At 49.5% G+C, this 17,500-nt stretch overlaps 2 protein-coding genes across 2 annotated transcripts in view; both read right to left on the bottom strand.

Annotated features, from left to right (window-relative positions):
- The window catches only part of chd7 (chromodomain helicase DNA binding protein 7), a 57,781-nt gene extending 46,103 nt beyond the window's left edge, over positions 1-11,678 (bottom strand). The window contains exon 1 of the mRNA XM_047820455.1: positions 11,424-11,678. The gene's annotated coding sequence lies outside the window, so the exon portion shown is untranslated. The remainder of the gene's footprint in view (positions 1-11,423) is intronic.
- A 2,656-nt stretch (positions 11,679-14,334) lies between these two features.
- Positions 14,335-17,500, bottom strand: part of rab2a (RAB2A, member RAS oncogene family) — a 16,314-nt gene continuing 13,148 nt past the window's right edge. Inside the window, exons 7-8 of the mRNA XM_027138935.2 lie at positions 16,122-16,190; positions 14,335-15,850 (exon numbers count right to left, since the gene is read on the bottom strand). Of these exons, the coding sequence (XP_026994736.1) occupies positions 15,755-15,850; positions 16,122-16,190 (165 nt within the window). The 3' untranslated portion in view covers positions 14,335-15,754. The remainder of the gene's footprint in view (positions 15,851-16,121; positions 16,191-17,500) is intronic.

The following is a 17,500-nucleotide window of genomic DNA, read 5'->3' as shown; positions in this document are numbered from 1 at the left end:
GGCTAACCTCACGTGTAGCTCGCCTGAATCTGAGAACGATTGAGAAGCGGCACATGAGCGTAGATAAGAAGGAAAACATGGAGAAAGACGAGCATGCTGATAAAGAAGTCCCACAGACCAATCACGAGCAGGAGGAGGGACTTGTTGTGAGACGGGACATCAGTGGTATGGACGACGTGGTTCAGGTCTACAAACGCTGACAGAGCAGACAGATGGGACTTGTAAACTGTGTCACACACGAATGTAACCGTTAGCCATGCTAGCACCAGGAACTTGTTTCATCATCTAAAAATGAAGCATGTAAAGGATACGACGAAAGCCGACAATGTTAAACAACAATAATTTATTTATTGGGTTTAATTTATTCTGTGATTTTACAGCTACCGTGAAATAAAATAACTTATTCTGTGAAACAGATTTTTGGTCATTCCGCCCACCCCTAGGTGCAGATCAGAACACCAGATCAGGGCAACGTCTGTCTGTAACTGTCTGTCTGTCTGTCTGCCTGTCTGCAACTGTCTGTCTGCAACTGTCTGTCTGTCTTCCTGCCTCTGTCTGTCTGTCTTCCTGCCTCTGTCTGCCTGTGTGTGTGTGTGTGTGTCTGCCTGCCTGTGTGTGTGTGTCTGCCTGCCTGTGTGTGTGTGTGTGTGTGTGTGTCTGCCTGCCTGTGTGTTTGTGTGTGTGTCTGCCTGCCTGTGTGTGTGTGTCTGTCTGCCTGTGTGTGTGTGTGTGTGTCTGTCTGCCTGTGTGTGTGTGTGTGTGTCTGTCTGCCTGTGTGTGTGTGTGTGTCTGCCTGCCTGTGTGTGTGTGTGTGTGTGTGTCTGCCTGCCTGTGTGTGTGTGTGTGTGTGTGTGTGTCTGCCTGCCTGTGTGTGTGTGCGTGCGTGTGTGTCTGCCTGCCTGCGTGTGTGTGTCTGCCTGCCTGCGTGTGTGTGTCTGCCTGCCTGCGTGTGTGTGTCTGCCTGCCTGCGTGTGTGTGTGTGTGTGTCTGCCTGCGTGTGTGTGTGTGTCTGCCTGCCTGCGTGTGTGTGTGTGTCTGCCTGCCTGCGTGTGTGTGTGTGTCTGCCTGCCTGCGTGTGTGTGTCTGCCTGTCTGCCTGCGTGTGTCTGCCTGTCTGCCTGCGTGTGTACCTGCCTGTCTGCCTGCGTGTGTGTCTGCCTGCCTGTGTGTGTGTGTCTGCCTGCCTGTGTGTGTGTGTCTGCCTGCCTGTGTGTGTGTGTCTGCCTGCCTGTGTGTGTGTGTCTGCCTGCCTGTGTGTGTGTGTCTGCCTGCCTGCCTTCCTGTGTGTGTGTCTGCCTGCCTGTGTGTGTGCGCGTGTCTGCCTGCCTGCCTGCGTGTGTCTGCCTGCCTGCCTGCGTGTGTCTGCCTGCCTGCCTGCGTGTGTCTGCCTGCCTGCCTGCGTGTGTCTGCCTGCCTGCCTGCGTGTGTCTGCCTGCCTGCCTGCCTGCGTGTGTGTGTGTGTGTGTCTGCCTGCCTGCCTGCCTGCGTGTGTGTGTGTCTGCCTGCCTGCCTGCCTGTGTGTGTCTGTCTGTCTGTCTGCCTGCCTGTGTGTGTGTGTCTGTCTGCCTGCCTGTGTGTGTGTGTCTGTCTGCCTGCCTGTGTGTGTGTGTCTGTCTGCCTGCCTGCCTGTGTGTGTGTGTCTGTCTGCCTGCCTGTGTGTGTCTGTCTGCCTGTCTGCCTGACTGTGTGTGTGTGTCTGTCTGCCTGCCTGTGTGTGTGTGTGTCTGTCTGTCTGCCTGCCTGCGTGCGTGTCTGTCTGTCTGCCTGCGTGTCTGTCTGTCTGTCTGCCTGCGTGTCTGTCTGTCTGTCTGCCTGCCTGCGTGTCTGTCTGTCTGTCTGCCTGCGTGTGTGTGTGTCTGTCTGTCTGCCTGCCTGTGTGTGTGTCTGTCTGCCTGCCTGCCTGTGTGTGTGTCTGTCTGCCTGCCTGCGTGTGTGTCTGTCTGCCTGCCTGTGTGTGTGTGTGTCTGTCTGCCTGCCTGTGTGTGTGTCTGTCTGCCTGCCTTCCTGTGTGTGTGTCTGTCTGTGTGTGTGTCTGTCTGTCTGTCTGCCTGCCTGCCTGTGTGTGTGTCTGTCTGTGTGTGTGTGTGTGTCTGCCTGCCTGTGTGTCTGTCTGTCTGCCTGCCTGTGTGTGTGTCTGTCTGTCTGTGTGTGTGTCTGTCTGTCTGCCTGCCTGCGTGTCTGTCCGTCTGCCTGCCTGCCTGTGTGTGTGTCTGTCTGTCTGTCTGCCTGTGTGTGTCTGTCTGTCTGTCTGCCTGTGTGTGTGTGTGTCTGTCTGCCTGCCTGCCTGTGTGTGTGTGTCTGTCTGTCTGCCTGCCTGTGTGTGTGTGTCTGTCTGTCTGTCTGCCTGCCTGTGTGTGTCTGTCTGTCTGTCTGCCTGCCTGTGTGTGTGTCTGTCTGTCTGTCTGCCTGCCTGTGTGTGTGTCTGTCTGTCTGCCTGCGTGTGTGTGTGTCTGTCTGTCTGTCTGCCTGCCTGCGTGTGTGTGTGTCTGTCTGTCTGCCTGCCTGTGTGTCTGTCTGTCTGCCTGCCTGTGTGTCTGTCTGCCTGCCTGTGTGTCTGTCTGTCTGCCTGCCTGTGTGTCTGTCTGTCTGCCTGCCTGTGTGTCTGTCTGTCTGCCTGCCTGTGTGTCTGTCTGTCTGTCTGCCTGTGTGTCTGTCTGTCTGCCTGCCTGTGTGTCTGTCTGTCTGCCTGCCTGTGTGTCTGTCTGTCTGCCTGCCTGTGTGTCTGTCTGTCTGCCTGCCTGTGTGTCTGTCTGTCTGCCTGCCTGTGTGTCTGTCTGTCTGCCTGCCTGTGTGTGTGTGTGTCTGCCTGCCTGTGTGTGTGTGTGTCTGTCTGCCTGTGTGTGTGTGTGTGTCTGTCTGCCTGTGTGTGTGTGTGTCTGTCTGCCTGTGTGTGTGTCTGTCTGTCTGTCTGCCTGTGTGTGTGTGTCTGTCTGTCTGCCTGTGTGTGTGTGTCTGTCTGTCTGCCTGTGTGTGTGTGTCTGTCTGTCTGCCTGTGTGTGTGTGTCTGTCTGTCTGCCTGTGTGTGTGTGTCTGTCTGTCTGCCTGTGTGTCTGTCTGTCTGTCTGTCTGCCTGCCTGTGTGTGTGTGTCTGTCTGCCTGTGTGTGTGTCTGTCTGTCTGCCTGCCTGTGTGTGTGTGTGTGTGTCTGCCTGCCTGTGTGTGTGTCTGTCTGCCTGCCTGTGTGTCTGTCTGTCTGTCTGCCTGCCTGTGTGTGTGTCTGTCTGCCTGCCTGTGTGTGTGTCTGTCTGCCTGCCTGTGTGTGTCTGTCTGCCTGCCTGTGTGTGTCTGTCTGTCTGCCTGTGTGTGTGTCTGTCTGTCTGCCTGTGTGTGTGTCTGTCTGCCTGCCTGTGTGTGTGTGTGTGTCTGTCTGCCTGTGTGTGTGTGTGTCTGTCTGCCTGTGTGTGTGTGTGTCTGTCTGTCTGCCTGTGTGTGTGTGTCTGTCTGTCTGCCTGTGTGTGTGTGTCTGTCTGCCTGCCTGTGTGTGTGTGTGTGTCTGTCTGCCTGTGTGTGTGTGTCTGCCTGCCTGTGTGTGTGTGTGTCTGTCTGCCTGTGTGTGTGTGTGTCTGTCTGCCTGTGTGTGTGTCTGCCTGTCAGTGAGAGTCTGTGTGCTGAAGGTTCTCCTAACATTGTGCAGGTTGCTGAATGAGAACTTTATTACAGCTGACGTAAGTCTGATTGCTAACAGATGAGGATAATCAAGCTGTGGGGTTAAGCAGGAAATCTGATTTCACATGTACACCCGCTTCAATGCAGCCACAGCCACACACACACACACACACACACCTTATATCACTAATCAGTTTCTTTTACAATCATCATCCTGTTTTGCTTCATATAAGAAAAGAGAAGGAATGTAAAAATTAAGGGTTCAGGTATACAGTAAGTTGTAGATGTATATAATGACATCACTTCCTGCAGTTATGAGACTAGCATACTAACGTGTGTAATCTCTGACCAACATGTGTTCATCATCCAGAGATATCACAGGGTCTCGAGTTTAATCACACTATAACTAACACACACACTAACTCAGTTTACTCTGTGTTGCACATTATAACAATACACAGCTCATACTCATTAATTCAGATCACCGTGTGTGTGTGTGTGTGTGTGTGTGTGTGTGTGTGTGTGTGTGTGTGTGTGTGAGAGAGAGTGATTGCAGTCATTAACACACTGCCACTACCTCCAACTCTTTGCCCAAGTGTCACTGATTAACCAATCTCACCTCTCCAATTTCCCCCTTTTACACACATGGTCATTTTGCTCCCTTCTTTTTTAGGTTTTACCTTAAACACCACATATTGTATCTCACACACACACACACACACACACACACACACACACACACACCCCAAACAGAAGGAGGATCAAGGCAAGTGGTTGAAAAGTGGGCAAAGGGGATTTGCCTCAAGAACCAACCTCTCATTCACACACACACACACACACACACACCTCTAAACAAAGACCCATCCACCCCATGTCCCATGTACATACACACACACACACACACACACAACTGTATACACATGCATGTACACACAAGCGAGACAAAGGACAAATGAGAGAGACGATTTAGAGACCGACGTTAGAAAGAGATGAGTAAATTTATGGAGATGTGGAACTGCATCTATAATCAGTAACTCCTTATGGAGTCAGCACGTGTGTGTGTGTGTGTGTGTGTGTGTGTGAGTGAGTGAATCCATAATTCTCCAACGAAGCAGTGCGAGTGCAGTAAACTTTTGTGAAAGGATGAGGCAGGCGCTCTCTCTCTCTCATTTGTGAATTGGACGTGTTTGGCAGTTTCCCACCACATTGTTGGGAATGCAGTGGGGTCTGCAGTGGGGTCTGCAGTGGGGTCTGCAGTGGGGTCTGCAGTGGGGTCTGCAGTGGGGCCTGCAGTGGGGCCTGCAGTGGGGCCTGCAGTGGGGCCTGCAGTGGGGCCTGCAGTGGGGCCTGCAGTGAATTTGCTCGAACACAGTGTTGATTGACACGATTTCCTAGGGTTAGACATGATTAGACATGATTTCCTGTCCAGTCACCCAGATGAGGACTGATCATTAGAGATAAACAATAACTACACTTTAAACTTTAAATGATAATTATTATACGTGTAAAGCTGCTTTGTGTTCTATAAATAAACTGAAATAATAATAGAGGAGATGCGAGGGTGCTGCGTCCCTGTTTGCTTACTTGTGCTTTGCACAATAAAAAGTATACAACTGCACGTACTGGAAAAGACTGTTGCTTAGTTACAGTGTAAACAAACGCCTTGTTTATTATTTACTATCCCCTATATAATTTATACTACATTTCATTTCCCCTTCTTTTATTCATCACATTTTTATATCTATTAAAAAAAATAAAAGGTGTCAAAGAACTGCTCCTTCCTGCTCCTTCCTGCTCCTTCCTGCTCCTTCCTGCTCCTTCCTGGTGCAAGCAGCTCACACTTCTACCAAAAATAAGACATCCAGGTACCTCGAAGACACTCATGTCACTTTGTAGTACAAACAGAAAGCAGCGTGTAAAACATTACAGCATCTGATTTAATACAACTGAACCACTGAGAGCCAAAGGGAGTTGATCAGTCATGGTGGGATTTGAACAACAAATGAATTAACTTGTATGGAAACCCGTCCCTCATCAGGTGGTCACTCAGCTGATAAATCTAATTTTATTGGTCACATACACATACATACAGGGGTAGTAAACCTGTTATAAGGACCTGAACACTGTGTGTGAGGGGACAGAGTCATGCATGTACACACCCTCACTGTAAGAAGAAATAAACTCATGTTGGACTCCACAAATTCCCCCCAGAGAACTTGGAGAGTGGGGAAGAAAGAGAGGACGGGGGGCCGAGACAAGAGGACGGGGGGCCGAGACAAGAGGACGGGGGGCCGAGACAAGAGGACGGGGGGCCGAGACAAGAGGACGGGGCCATCGGAACAGAGAAGGAGGGCGAGACGGAGATCAGGCCCAAGGGGGTGGGAACAAAGCCCGAGACCAGGGCAATAGAAAGAGTGCAAGATGGGCAGTGTTTATTTATAACACAATTCATACACTGGGGAAATGTTTTATATAAAAGAACAATCATAAAAACTATAATCACAATAAAACAAGGAGTTTATATAGTATTAATGTGAAAAAGACAAGTATTAAACAGTGCGGTCAGTTTGGTCATAGTACAGAAGCGCGCACACACACACACACGCACGTGCACACACACACACACACTCGCACGCACGCACACACACTCGCCCAGTCAGTAAATGCACAGCTAAACAGATGAGTTGTGAGTGTAGATTTAAATGTGGCTAAAGTGTTAGCACATCTGGTCTCTTCTGGAAGCTGATTCCAGCTGTTGTCAGCAGAATAGCTAACAGCAGATTGCCCTTGTTGGGTGTGAACCCTTGGTATCTCTCATGTTGCCCCTTTGCAGGTTCGGAGCCTGATTTAGAACCAGTTCTTTCTGTTTCGACCGCCAAAGCACCGGCTCTGAACCAGGAAAAGTGGTTCTTAAGTAGCACCAAAACGTTGTTGGTTTAGACTTAAGAACCGCTTACGTCAGGGGTTGTGGGCGGGGCTACAGTTAGCAGCTGTGGGCGGGGCTACAGTCAGCAGCTGTGGACGGGGCTACAGTCAGCAGCTGTGGACGGGGCTACAGTCAGCAGCTGTGGACGGGGCTACAGTTAGCAGCTGTGGGCGGGGCTACAGTTAGCAGCTGTGGGCGGGGCTACAGTTAGCACATTGATAATGTGCCTTAAGTATACTAATGTTTAATACACTTACTTTACCGCGATATGATCAGTTATCAGCCCACATGATAGTAGGTAGCTACATGCTAAGGCTAACTTTTTTCTGTGTTAATGATAAAATAACGTTAAGTACTTTCTCCATCACAACCTCCGTTTATACAGATTACACAGAGCCGCACGTACACGTCGGATTCGCCGCGTTTGGGTGTTAATGTAGGTTCACAAAGCCATGAGCATTAACAGTAAAGTAACATCCACCATTGTTGTTGTTGTTGTGTTTGTCGCCGCTGCGCTAACGTCGGTGTGTAACGTGACACGTATACAGTGACGTCACACTCGGCTCTGTGACGCTCTCTAACTGATGGAAAGGCAAACCGGTTCTTAGAAGGTTCACCAGTGGAACCAACTCTGAACCAGCACCAGCACTCGCTCTGAACCAGCACCCGGGTCTTTCTGGTTTAAAAGTAACTGGTTTATGTTGGTTTGACTCCATCCTAATGATCTGATTGGTCTGTCTGGGTTATATACAGTGAGCAGATCTGCTATGTATTTAGGTCCTTGGCCACTGAGTGGTCTATAAACAAGTACTTTAAAATTAATTCTATATATAACTGGAAGCCAGTGTAAGGACCTGAGGACTGGTGTGATGTGGTTCTGCTCGATGAGCTGCAGCTGTCTAATGGTCTTCTTGGGATGGTGAGGAGATCATTACAATGGTCCAATGGACAAGTTTCTCCAAGTCTTGCCCCGAAACGAAACATCTAATTCTTCTTTTGAGACGATAGTACGCTGATTTGGTTACTGCTGTGACACGACTACTGAAACTGTCTGTCTCCAACCACACCAACATTCCTGACTGTTTCCAAAGGAGTTCAGTTTTCTCCTTGTGTAAATGACGCTGGTGAGAAGGGTGTAGCAGTGACACTGTCTGGGGATCAAATCAGAGGTTGTAGCAAGAAGAAGGGGGATGGGGATGTGTGTGTGTGTGTGGGGGGGGGGGTCAGTGAGAAGGAACAAGACCACTTGTTTGTCACTGGACTTTACAGAAGACTGACATGAACCCAGAACCAACCACATACACACTAAAGGGGTCTGAATGTGTCCCACATCTCAACCTCACAGATTCACATTCACTCCACAGTGAAGATCAGAAAACCATCATGGTGTAACTGATTCACGTCCAACTCACACACACTCACCCACTCTCACACTCTCACCTCACACACACTCACCCACTCTCTCACCTCACACACACTCACCCACTCACCCACCTCACACACACTCACCCACTCTCACACTCTCTCACCTCACACACACTCACACACTCACCCACTCTCTCTCACCTCACACTCACCTCACCCACACTCACTCACCTCACCCACACTCACTCACTCACCTCACCCACACTCACTCACCTCACCCACTCTCTCACACTCACCCACTCTCTCACACTCACCCACTCTCTCACACTCACCCACTCTCTCACACTCACCCACTCTCTCACACTCACCCACTCTCTCACACTCACCCACTCTCTCACCTCACACCCACTCACCCACTCTCTCACCTCACACCCACTCACCCACTCTCTCACCTCACACCCACTCACCCACTCTCTCACCTCACACCCACTCACCCACTCTCTCACCTCACACCCACTCACCCACTCTCTCACCTCACACACACTCACCTCACACACACTCACCCACTCTCTCACCTCACACACACACACACACACACACACACACACACACCCTCACACACACCCCCTCACACACACACACACACACACACCCCCTCACACACACACACACACCCCCCCTCACACACACACCACACCACACCCCCACACACACACACACCCACACCCCCACCCACCCCCCCCACCCCACACACCCCCCCCCCACCCCCCTCCCCACACACCCCCCCTCACACACCACTCCACCCCCACCCCCCTCACCCCCCCACCCCACCCCCCCCCGTCACCACACCCCCGCACCCACACCCACCCCCCCCCCTCACACACTCCCCCACACACACCCACCCCCTCCCCCCCACTCCCCACCCCCCCCTCCACCCACTCCCACTCACCCACCCACCCCCACACCCCCCCCCCCACCCCCCACCCCCCACCCCCACCACACCCACCCCCCACCACCCCCACCCACACACACACCCCCCCCCCCCCACACCCACCCCCACCCCCCTCCCCCACCACCACACCCTCCCCACCCCCAACCCTCACACCACCCACCCCCTCCCACCCCACACCCCCCTCCCCCCCCACACCCCCACACACACACACCCCACACCACACACCCCCTCACACCCACACACCCCACACCACACACCCCCTCCCCCACACCCACACCCTCCTCCCCACACACCCCACACACACCCTCACACCACCCCACCACACCCCCCCACCCCCCCACCCACCCCCGCCCCCCCCCCCCCCCCCCCCCCCCCCCCCTCCCCCCCACACCCACCCACCCCCCCCCCCCCAACCCCCACCAACCCCCCCACACCCCCCCCACCCCACCCCCCCACACCCCCCCACCCCCCCCCACCCCCCCCACCCCCCCCACCCTCCCCCCCCCCCCACCCCCCCTCACCCACCCCACCCTCACACACCCACACACCCTCACACACCCACACACCCTCACACACCCACACACCCTCACACACCCTCACACACACACCCTCACACACACACCCTCACACACCCTCACACACACACAGTGATGTTACATGTTTGTGAATGAGAGTATCTGAGAGTGTAAAGTATAATTTAATGTAAAATAACAGACTTGAGTTGAACTCTTTCTCCCAATTAAACTTTGTACTAAGACTGAGTTCAAGCTTCAGGATCAGACGTAGGACGGAGAGCAACGTTGTTTACATCCCAATAGGTAAATATTTAGAGTCCATTATTACTGAGACTTTAATACTGGAGCACGCAGGTATACACACACACACACACACACACACACACACACAACAGTTCCAACTGCACAAAATAAAGCACAAACTCTGTGCTCCTGTTCCAGAGGGAAGAGGAACAGACACACACGCCTGGTGAACACTGTCCTATAAGTGTGTGCAACTGGTGTATAAGCTGCCAGACCTCAAAGAGGAGGAGGAGGAGGAGGAGGTGGTCTCATCTCTCTCTCCCTCACATGCACACACAGCCTCATATCTGCTCCATGACTGAACACACACACACAAAGGAGCTGCCATGTTGAGTTACACACAGTAACACACACACAGGTCATTTACTCTGTAGAGCAGAAACAAAACGTTTTAATAAAAGCTTTTCACTACCAATAAAGTAACAACAATAATATGATGTATCCTTCCCAACACACACACACACACACACACACACACACACACACACACACACGGGGAGCTGTTATTGTGTGGGTTGTGTGCTAATGAAGTTTTCCTGTGATCTAAATGAAATATCTATTGTGTAATAAACTCAACAATGGTGTGAATAAAACTCATTATTGTGAGTGGTGCATCAACACAACTACACAACACAACTACACAACACAACTAAAGCGGTTTCTGTTCAAAGTTTAAACTAATGAGCGGAAAACCAACTTATTGTGAGTGTGTGTTAGCTTGTAGCCTGTTAGCATGGAGTGATAAGACAATGAGGACACAAGCCAGGACTTCCACCACCTGATTAGCATTTTACACACATTATACAAACATTTTTCACCCGATCGAACACAACACACACGGTAAAAACCATCCGGATTCGCGTGTGTAACACGACCACCGAGCCGCACACACGCTAAAGCAGGAGGTTTAATGGTGTGTTGGATGAAAACTTGGCTGAATAATAAACCCCCCACAGGGACTGACCATCTGGCCTCGAGACAAACCTCGGACACCGGCTGTAGTCTCACTCAGAACCGGGGAAAAAACTCCTCCACACCGACAAAACCAGCCGAACCTCACGGAGCCGCCCGTTCGCGGGGTTCGGGTCACTTTCCCCGGGATGTGAGGTGTTTTTCTCTCGGTGCTTTGTGGCCACTCCGTCACCTCAGAGCGCTTCACCTCGTGTAGTGCAGAATTAGCCTCCGCTAGCCAACTCTCTCACTCACACACACACACACACACACACACTCTCTCTCTCTCTCTCTCACACACACACACACACACACACACACACACACGGCTGTGTTCTGGGGCTTAACGCTGTTTATAAGCTGTATATATTAAAGCTAGCGGTTTATTTGTTGTAATTAAACCAGTTTTTGTCCGAAGTGCCTCGGGGTTAGGGTTAGTAACCAGGCTGTACATAAAGGTGGCCGGAGCTAAAGATGCTAATGCTAACACCGACCTGTGAGTGAGTCTGAAACAAACCAAAAGTTTATTTAACGCTTAGAATCGTCACGAACTCCGACATTCGCTTCATCCAGCTGAAGGTTTCATTCACAGGTAGTGAGATAAAGTCGTGTCGCTGCTTGTGTTTGTGTCACAATGGGAAAAGTGAAGCGGACACTTTTACAGCGTCACAGCGGCATTAAACAGCACATTGTTTAAGTTTAGTGTGAGTGTATATGTGTGTGTGTGTGTATGTGTGTGTGTGTGTGTGTGTGTGTGTGTGTGTGTGTGTGTGTGTGTGTGTATGTGTGTGTGTGTGCGTCTCTCACCTCAGATTTAAACTCCACACACTCTCCCCTCTGTCCCGCTCCAACAGACTAGTTTTCGGTTAAACGGCTCCCTGGCGCTTCCTCTCCCCAAACCCGAGCCCAAGTCCGGCTTTTTATTCACTTTTTATCGGTTTAAAAACAAAAAAAATCCGAATTGATCCAGTCGGTCTCGAGCCTTCGCTTCTCTCACACACACTCACTCTCTCTCGCTCGCGCGCACCTTCCAACAGGCAGGGGGCGCGTGCACGTGAGAGAACGCGCAAATAGAGCGCAGGCGCGCGCTGTGTGAACGAGTGACCGACCTCGCGGGTTCTTTGTGACGTAACGGCGCTCTCCTGCCCCCCCCCCCCCCACACACACACACACACACACACTCACACCATTCATTATGTTTTATTTCATTAATGTTGCACCTTATATTCGGATCCACACTTTACTATAATATAATAATATCTAATAAAATATTTATTCAATTTAATTATTTGTAGTTAATAAAAGCATCTCAGTATTATTGGCTTTATTTGAGGTTCTGTTTGGTTTTACATCAAATTACAGCTGATCTGTTATCAGTGTAACACAGAGGAACTGTGAAGAGCTGAAAAAGATGTTTTAATTAAAGCTGCATGCAATATGTGTGTTTGTGTGTGTCTGTGTATGTGTGTTTGTGTGTGTCTGTGTATGTATGTGTGTGTTTGTGTATGTATGTGTGTGTTTGTGTGTGAGAGAGAGAGAGAGAGTGTGTCTGTGTGTGTTTGTGTATGTATGTGTGTGTTTGTGTGTGAGAGAGAGAGTGTTTGTGTATGTGTCTGTATGTCTGTGTGTGTTTGTGTGTGTGTGTGTGTGAGAGAGAGAGTGTGTGTTTGTGTGTGTGTGTGTGTGTGAGAGAGAGTGTGTGTTTGTGTGTATGTGTGTGTGTTTCTCTCCTGATTAACACCATGTAGTGTGATAATAAATCAGTACAGTGTAAAGGGACTAAACACTAAACTTTCCTTCATGTTCACATATAAACCCATTCTAGATGCTGGAGTTAACAGTGACATCAACACTGCAGTTGTGTGTCTCCTTTTGGTCCGATCTTGTGTTTGAGTGAAAGTGTGAATACGTCACACACTGATAAGGTGATGTTAATTATGAAAATGAAAACTTGTCAGTCAGACTGAATATTCAGTTTATTTGTAGATCACCTTGTGAGTGAAACATTCATTTGACTCTGAATTGACTCCCTGTGTTTTGGGTTGTGAACCAGAAGATTCAATTAGATTCAATTCAGAGTCAACACATGGACTAAAAGATGTGTAAGTTCACAAAAATAAAACCTGACCACTTCCCTCTGTGACTATTAGACTTCACAGTAATATTTCTCTATTGTGGGTGGGGGGTGGGGGTGGGGGGTGGGTGATGATTTGTTTAATGCAAACACACACAGCGTGGACGTCTAAGAGCTGCTGTTCCACTCCGTCTTCTTTAAGTTTTTATTGTAAACACGCTTGTCTCTGCATTGTTGAACTCTTCAGTTTAAAGGTGTTTGTATATAAACACAACTGTAAATGTGTTGAATCGTTCGAAGGAGTAGGGAAACAAAATGCACCTCAGGAAAGTAAAAAGTGAATGCAGCGTGTGAAAGGCAGATAAAAGAGGGAAGATTTTCACACACCGAGGTTAACAGAGTGTGTGTTGTGCTATTTGGTGTGTTTGTCTGGAGGTGAAGGAGTTCTCTATGTGCTCTACTGTGCTGAAACTGAATATGGAAGAAGAAGAAAAAAAAACAGTAACTGTAATGTGACACAAAAATAAGTTAAACAAGAACAGATCAGATTCCAGCTATTAGATTAGATTACATTACACTTTTGAAAGGAATAAATTAGAGATTGAATTTTAAAGGCCCAAAAATCTCACAAACACAATTCACATCACACGTTCTTCATATTTCCACATGGACGTGTGTGTGTGTGTGAGACAGAGAGACTGTTTAATTCTACACTCTAATGAGACGACTGGGATTGTGCGTCACACTGCACAGGTTTAAAGGCAAACTCTGTTGTTCCACCAACACCAAACACCACGTGAACTCAACCCTGCATCACTTCTACACAAGCCACCTATAAGTCAGGTTTGGGTTCACACAGGCTCAGAATGTAATGATGTTAAGTCTGAGTTTTAATTTCTGTGCTCTGTGAAAACTTTCACCAGGTTTGGATTTAAAGTAAAGCTGCTGCAGTCAAGCTACAGAGTGTAATCTATAAGATGACCAAATGTCTGTGTCTAAAAAAGATAACTTTTCTAACACTATATTAAACTGATATTATCATTCACTCATTTATTTCCTACCGCTTATCCGAACTTCTCGGGTCACGGGGAGCCTGTGCCTATCTCAGGTGTCATCGGGCATCGAGGCAGGATACACCCTGGACGGAGTGCCAACCCATCACAGGGCACACACACACTCTCATTCACACACACACACACACACTACGGACAATTTCCCAGAGATGCCAATCAACCTACCATGCATGTCTTTGGACCGGGGGAGGAAACCTGAATACCCGGAGGAAACCCCAGAGGCACGGGGAGAACATGCAAACTCCACACATACAAAGTGGAGGTGGGAATCAAACCCCCAACCCTGAGGTGTGAGGCAAACATACTAACCACTAAGCCACCGTGCCCCCGTAAACTGATATTAAACTGATATTATACAAACTTTATATTGCATTGACAATGTAAACAGTTGATTAGAAAGAGAAATGCTATTTTGATTCCTGTGTGTCTGCACATATGGTGGCATTGACTATGAACCTTGAACACAAACACACACACACCCTCACACACACACACACCCTTACACACACACACACTCACACACACTCACACACACACACACCCAGGTCCAGAGTGAGGAGTTTTAGTCATGTTTTATTGTGATAGCATTTTATTTGGAGAACACAGCAAATAATAGTGGAGGATCACAACGTTATTTCAGTTTGGCTTTTCAGCACACGCCCTTTCACCATGGACAGGATATTCACCCGGAGAGACAGAGACAGAGCAAGAGAGTGTAGCGGAGGAGGACACGGCGGCTGCAGAGAGAGTGAACAGTACACATGAAGGAGGCGGGGCTGGACTGATGCTACAGGGACATTATATATGTATATTTCTATAAAACTGAGTGTAGAAGATTAGAGTAGGTGTGTGTACACGCTTAGCCTCCGTCATATCGTCTGTACTGTGATCTGATTATGTATAAACGCTGCTCTGATATCGGTTTAAGGCGAACAGCATGTTCACGGGTAAACACAAATTTGGCATTAAAACAGATACACGATATAATAAATCTATATGAAGTATCTATATACGACAGAGAGAAAGAGAAGGCAGGAAGTCAAAGTAACCAGGCGGTCAGAGTTAAAACAGCTCCAAATACTGTCGCATCGTCAAGCTCTACTCACACAGCGTCGGTCAAAATAAACTAACATCAAAGCAAAGAAATGAGCGCTATATATACAGAGAGTCCTGATAAATACACATTAAAACATCCTGCTGTTCATCTTCATTTTAATATCAGCTGCTCATTTCATCACAGCTTGAACACACACAGACACACACACACACACACACATCATGGTGTTATATGGTGGAGTTTTGTGTTAAAAATAATCAGCCAATCACAAACCTGATCATCACATCACCTTCTTCCCTCCAGCAGCGAGTAGTTCACCAACATTAAGTAGCCAGTCACATTAGGAGGCTTGGGGACTTTAGCTAAACTATTTTGTGACGTCATACCTTAATGTTACAGAATGGCCAATTCAGTCCCGGCTAAGCCCCGCCCCTTTTTTAAATCCCAGAACCCAGTGGTCGCTCAGTAAATCCTGTCTGGGCTCCAAAGTGAATCATGATCACAGACTCCACCCACCCACACCAATTAAAATACTAGAGATGACTTTGTAGTGTTTAATACAATTCAGCTCAAAGTCAAAAAAAAAGGGGGGGGGGGGGGCACAAAGCAAACTGAAATCCACAAACATGAAGATATATTCACCAGCAAGGGGTCAGTGGCTCAGGGGCCTAGATAACCGCACGATCAGGAACCTGCTGTAGCGGAGCAAAGAGAGCTCCATCAGCTCCATACCACTTCACCATCTGGACTTCTGCTGCAGGAGTAGGACTTTTTTAATTTATTTGTTTACAGCCATCTAGTACACGATTTGAGGGTTAAGAATACGTTAGTGAGAGCGACCAGTCCAGTAGAAACAAGAGGAAGGGATGAAGGGAGTAATGGGATAAGAGAGCAAGGGAAGTAAGGGGTAGAATAAAGGGGTAGAAGTGGTAATTCAGCAGCAGCCTCCCCCGGCCTGCTGTCCTCCCTGTCCCCCAGAAAGCGTGGAGTTAGTGGCAGCGTGCTGCGGCCCGATTTTAATCCCGTTCGCCTGAAAACAACACACACACACACACACACACACACGTATGATGCTCTGTAGTGTAGAAGTGTGATGATACACAAGAAATGATGACACACTAACCCTAACCTCATGGGCACAGGGACATAACACAGTCCCACATCATCCTTACACTAATGTTAAAGAAATATTTCCTGAGCAGAAATGTGATGTTTTATTAAACAACAAGGTTTTAGATCTGATTATTATTAGTGATCCATCTGCTTCACACGTCCCTGTGTTTCTGTCGCTCTGCATTTACCTCGTTGTTGATGTCGAACACACCCTCCTGGATCTTCTCATAAATCTCCTTCGCTGTGTTGATAAACGCCTGTTACACAAACACACAGGTAACACACAGGTAACACACAGGTAACACACAGGTAACACACAGGTAACACACAGGTAACACACAGGTAACACACACAGCCAAACAAACAAGGAACAATTGAAATTCACAACATTAACTGTCTAAATGAACTTAATTCACATTTACTTATCTATATGATTAGTGCTACATTTGAAAAGACACAAGATGAAAGAAGAGTGTGTGCTTGCATAAAAAGTGTGTGTGTGTGTGAGAGAGAGACAGCGAGAGAAAAAGATTTTTGTGTGTGTGTTAGTGTGGGAGTATGTGTGAGTGTGTGTGTGTATGTGTGTGTGAGTGAGTGAGTGTGTGTGTGAGGGTGAGTGTGTGTGTGAGTGAGTGAGTGAGTGTGTGTGTGAGAGAATGAGTGAGTGAGTGAGTGTGTGTGTGAGAGAATGAGCGAGTGTGAGAGTGTGTGTGACTGTGTGTGAGTGAGTGTGCGAGTGTGTGTGACTGTGTGTGAGAGTGTGTGTGACTGTGTGTGACTGTGTGTGACTGTGTGTGAGAGTGTGTGAGAGTGTGTTTGTGTGCGAGTGTGTGTGAGTGAGTGTGTGAGAGTGTGTGTGTGTGAGAATGAGTGAGTGTGTGTGTGTGAGTGTGTGAGAATGAGTGAGTGTGTGTGAGTGAGTGACTGTGTGTGTGTGTGAGAAAGTGACTGTGTGTGTGTGTGTGTGTGAGTGTGTGTGTGTGTGTGAGAGAGTGAGTGAGTGAGTGTGTGTGTGTGTGTGTGTGTGAGTGTGTGTGTGTGTGTGAGAGAGTGAGTGAGTGTGTGTGTGTGTGAGAGTGAGTGAGTGTGTGTGTGTGAGAGAGTGTGTATGTGTGTGTGTGAGAGTGAGTGACAGAGTGCGGTTCCCATTCGCGACCCGAGGGAGGAGAGGAGGAGGGGGTGGAGGGCAGGGGCTCGCAGGCAGGTCGGGTGCTGGGGTTCACGGGGGAGGAGGACAAATTCGGCGAGGAGGAGGGGAGGGAAGGGGGAGCGGAAGGGGGAGGGGGAGGGGGGGGGGAAGGGGGCGACGGGCGGAGAAGAGGGATGTGGGGGAGGCGAGGGCGGGGGGGTCAGCGGGCGGGGGAGCCTCACAACGGCGGGGGGGGGAGGGAGGGAGGGGGGGGGGGGGAGTCGGAGGGGGAGAGCGGGAGGGGGGGGGGGGGAGGGGGGGGGGGGAGACGGGGGGGGGACGGGGGGGATGGGCCGGGGGGGGAGGGAGGGGCGGGGGAGGGGGGCGAGCGGGGGCGGGGCGGGGGGGAGGGGGGGGCGGAGGACGGGGGGGGGGGGG

This window comes from Tachysurus fulvidraco, chromosome 11 (genome assembly GCF_022655615.1).
Source record: "Tachysurus fulvidraco isolate hzauxx_2018 chromosome 11, HZAU_PFXX_2.0, whole genome shotgun sequence".
NCBI lineage: Eukaryota > Metazoa > Chordata > Actinopteri > Siluriformes > Bagridae > Tachysurus > Tachysurus fulvidraco.
This window is presented reverse-complemented; position numbering and strand designations above follow the sequence as displayed.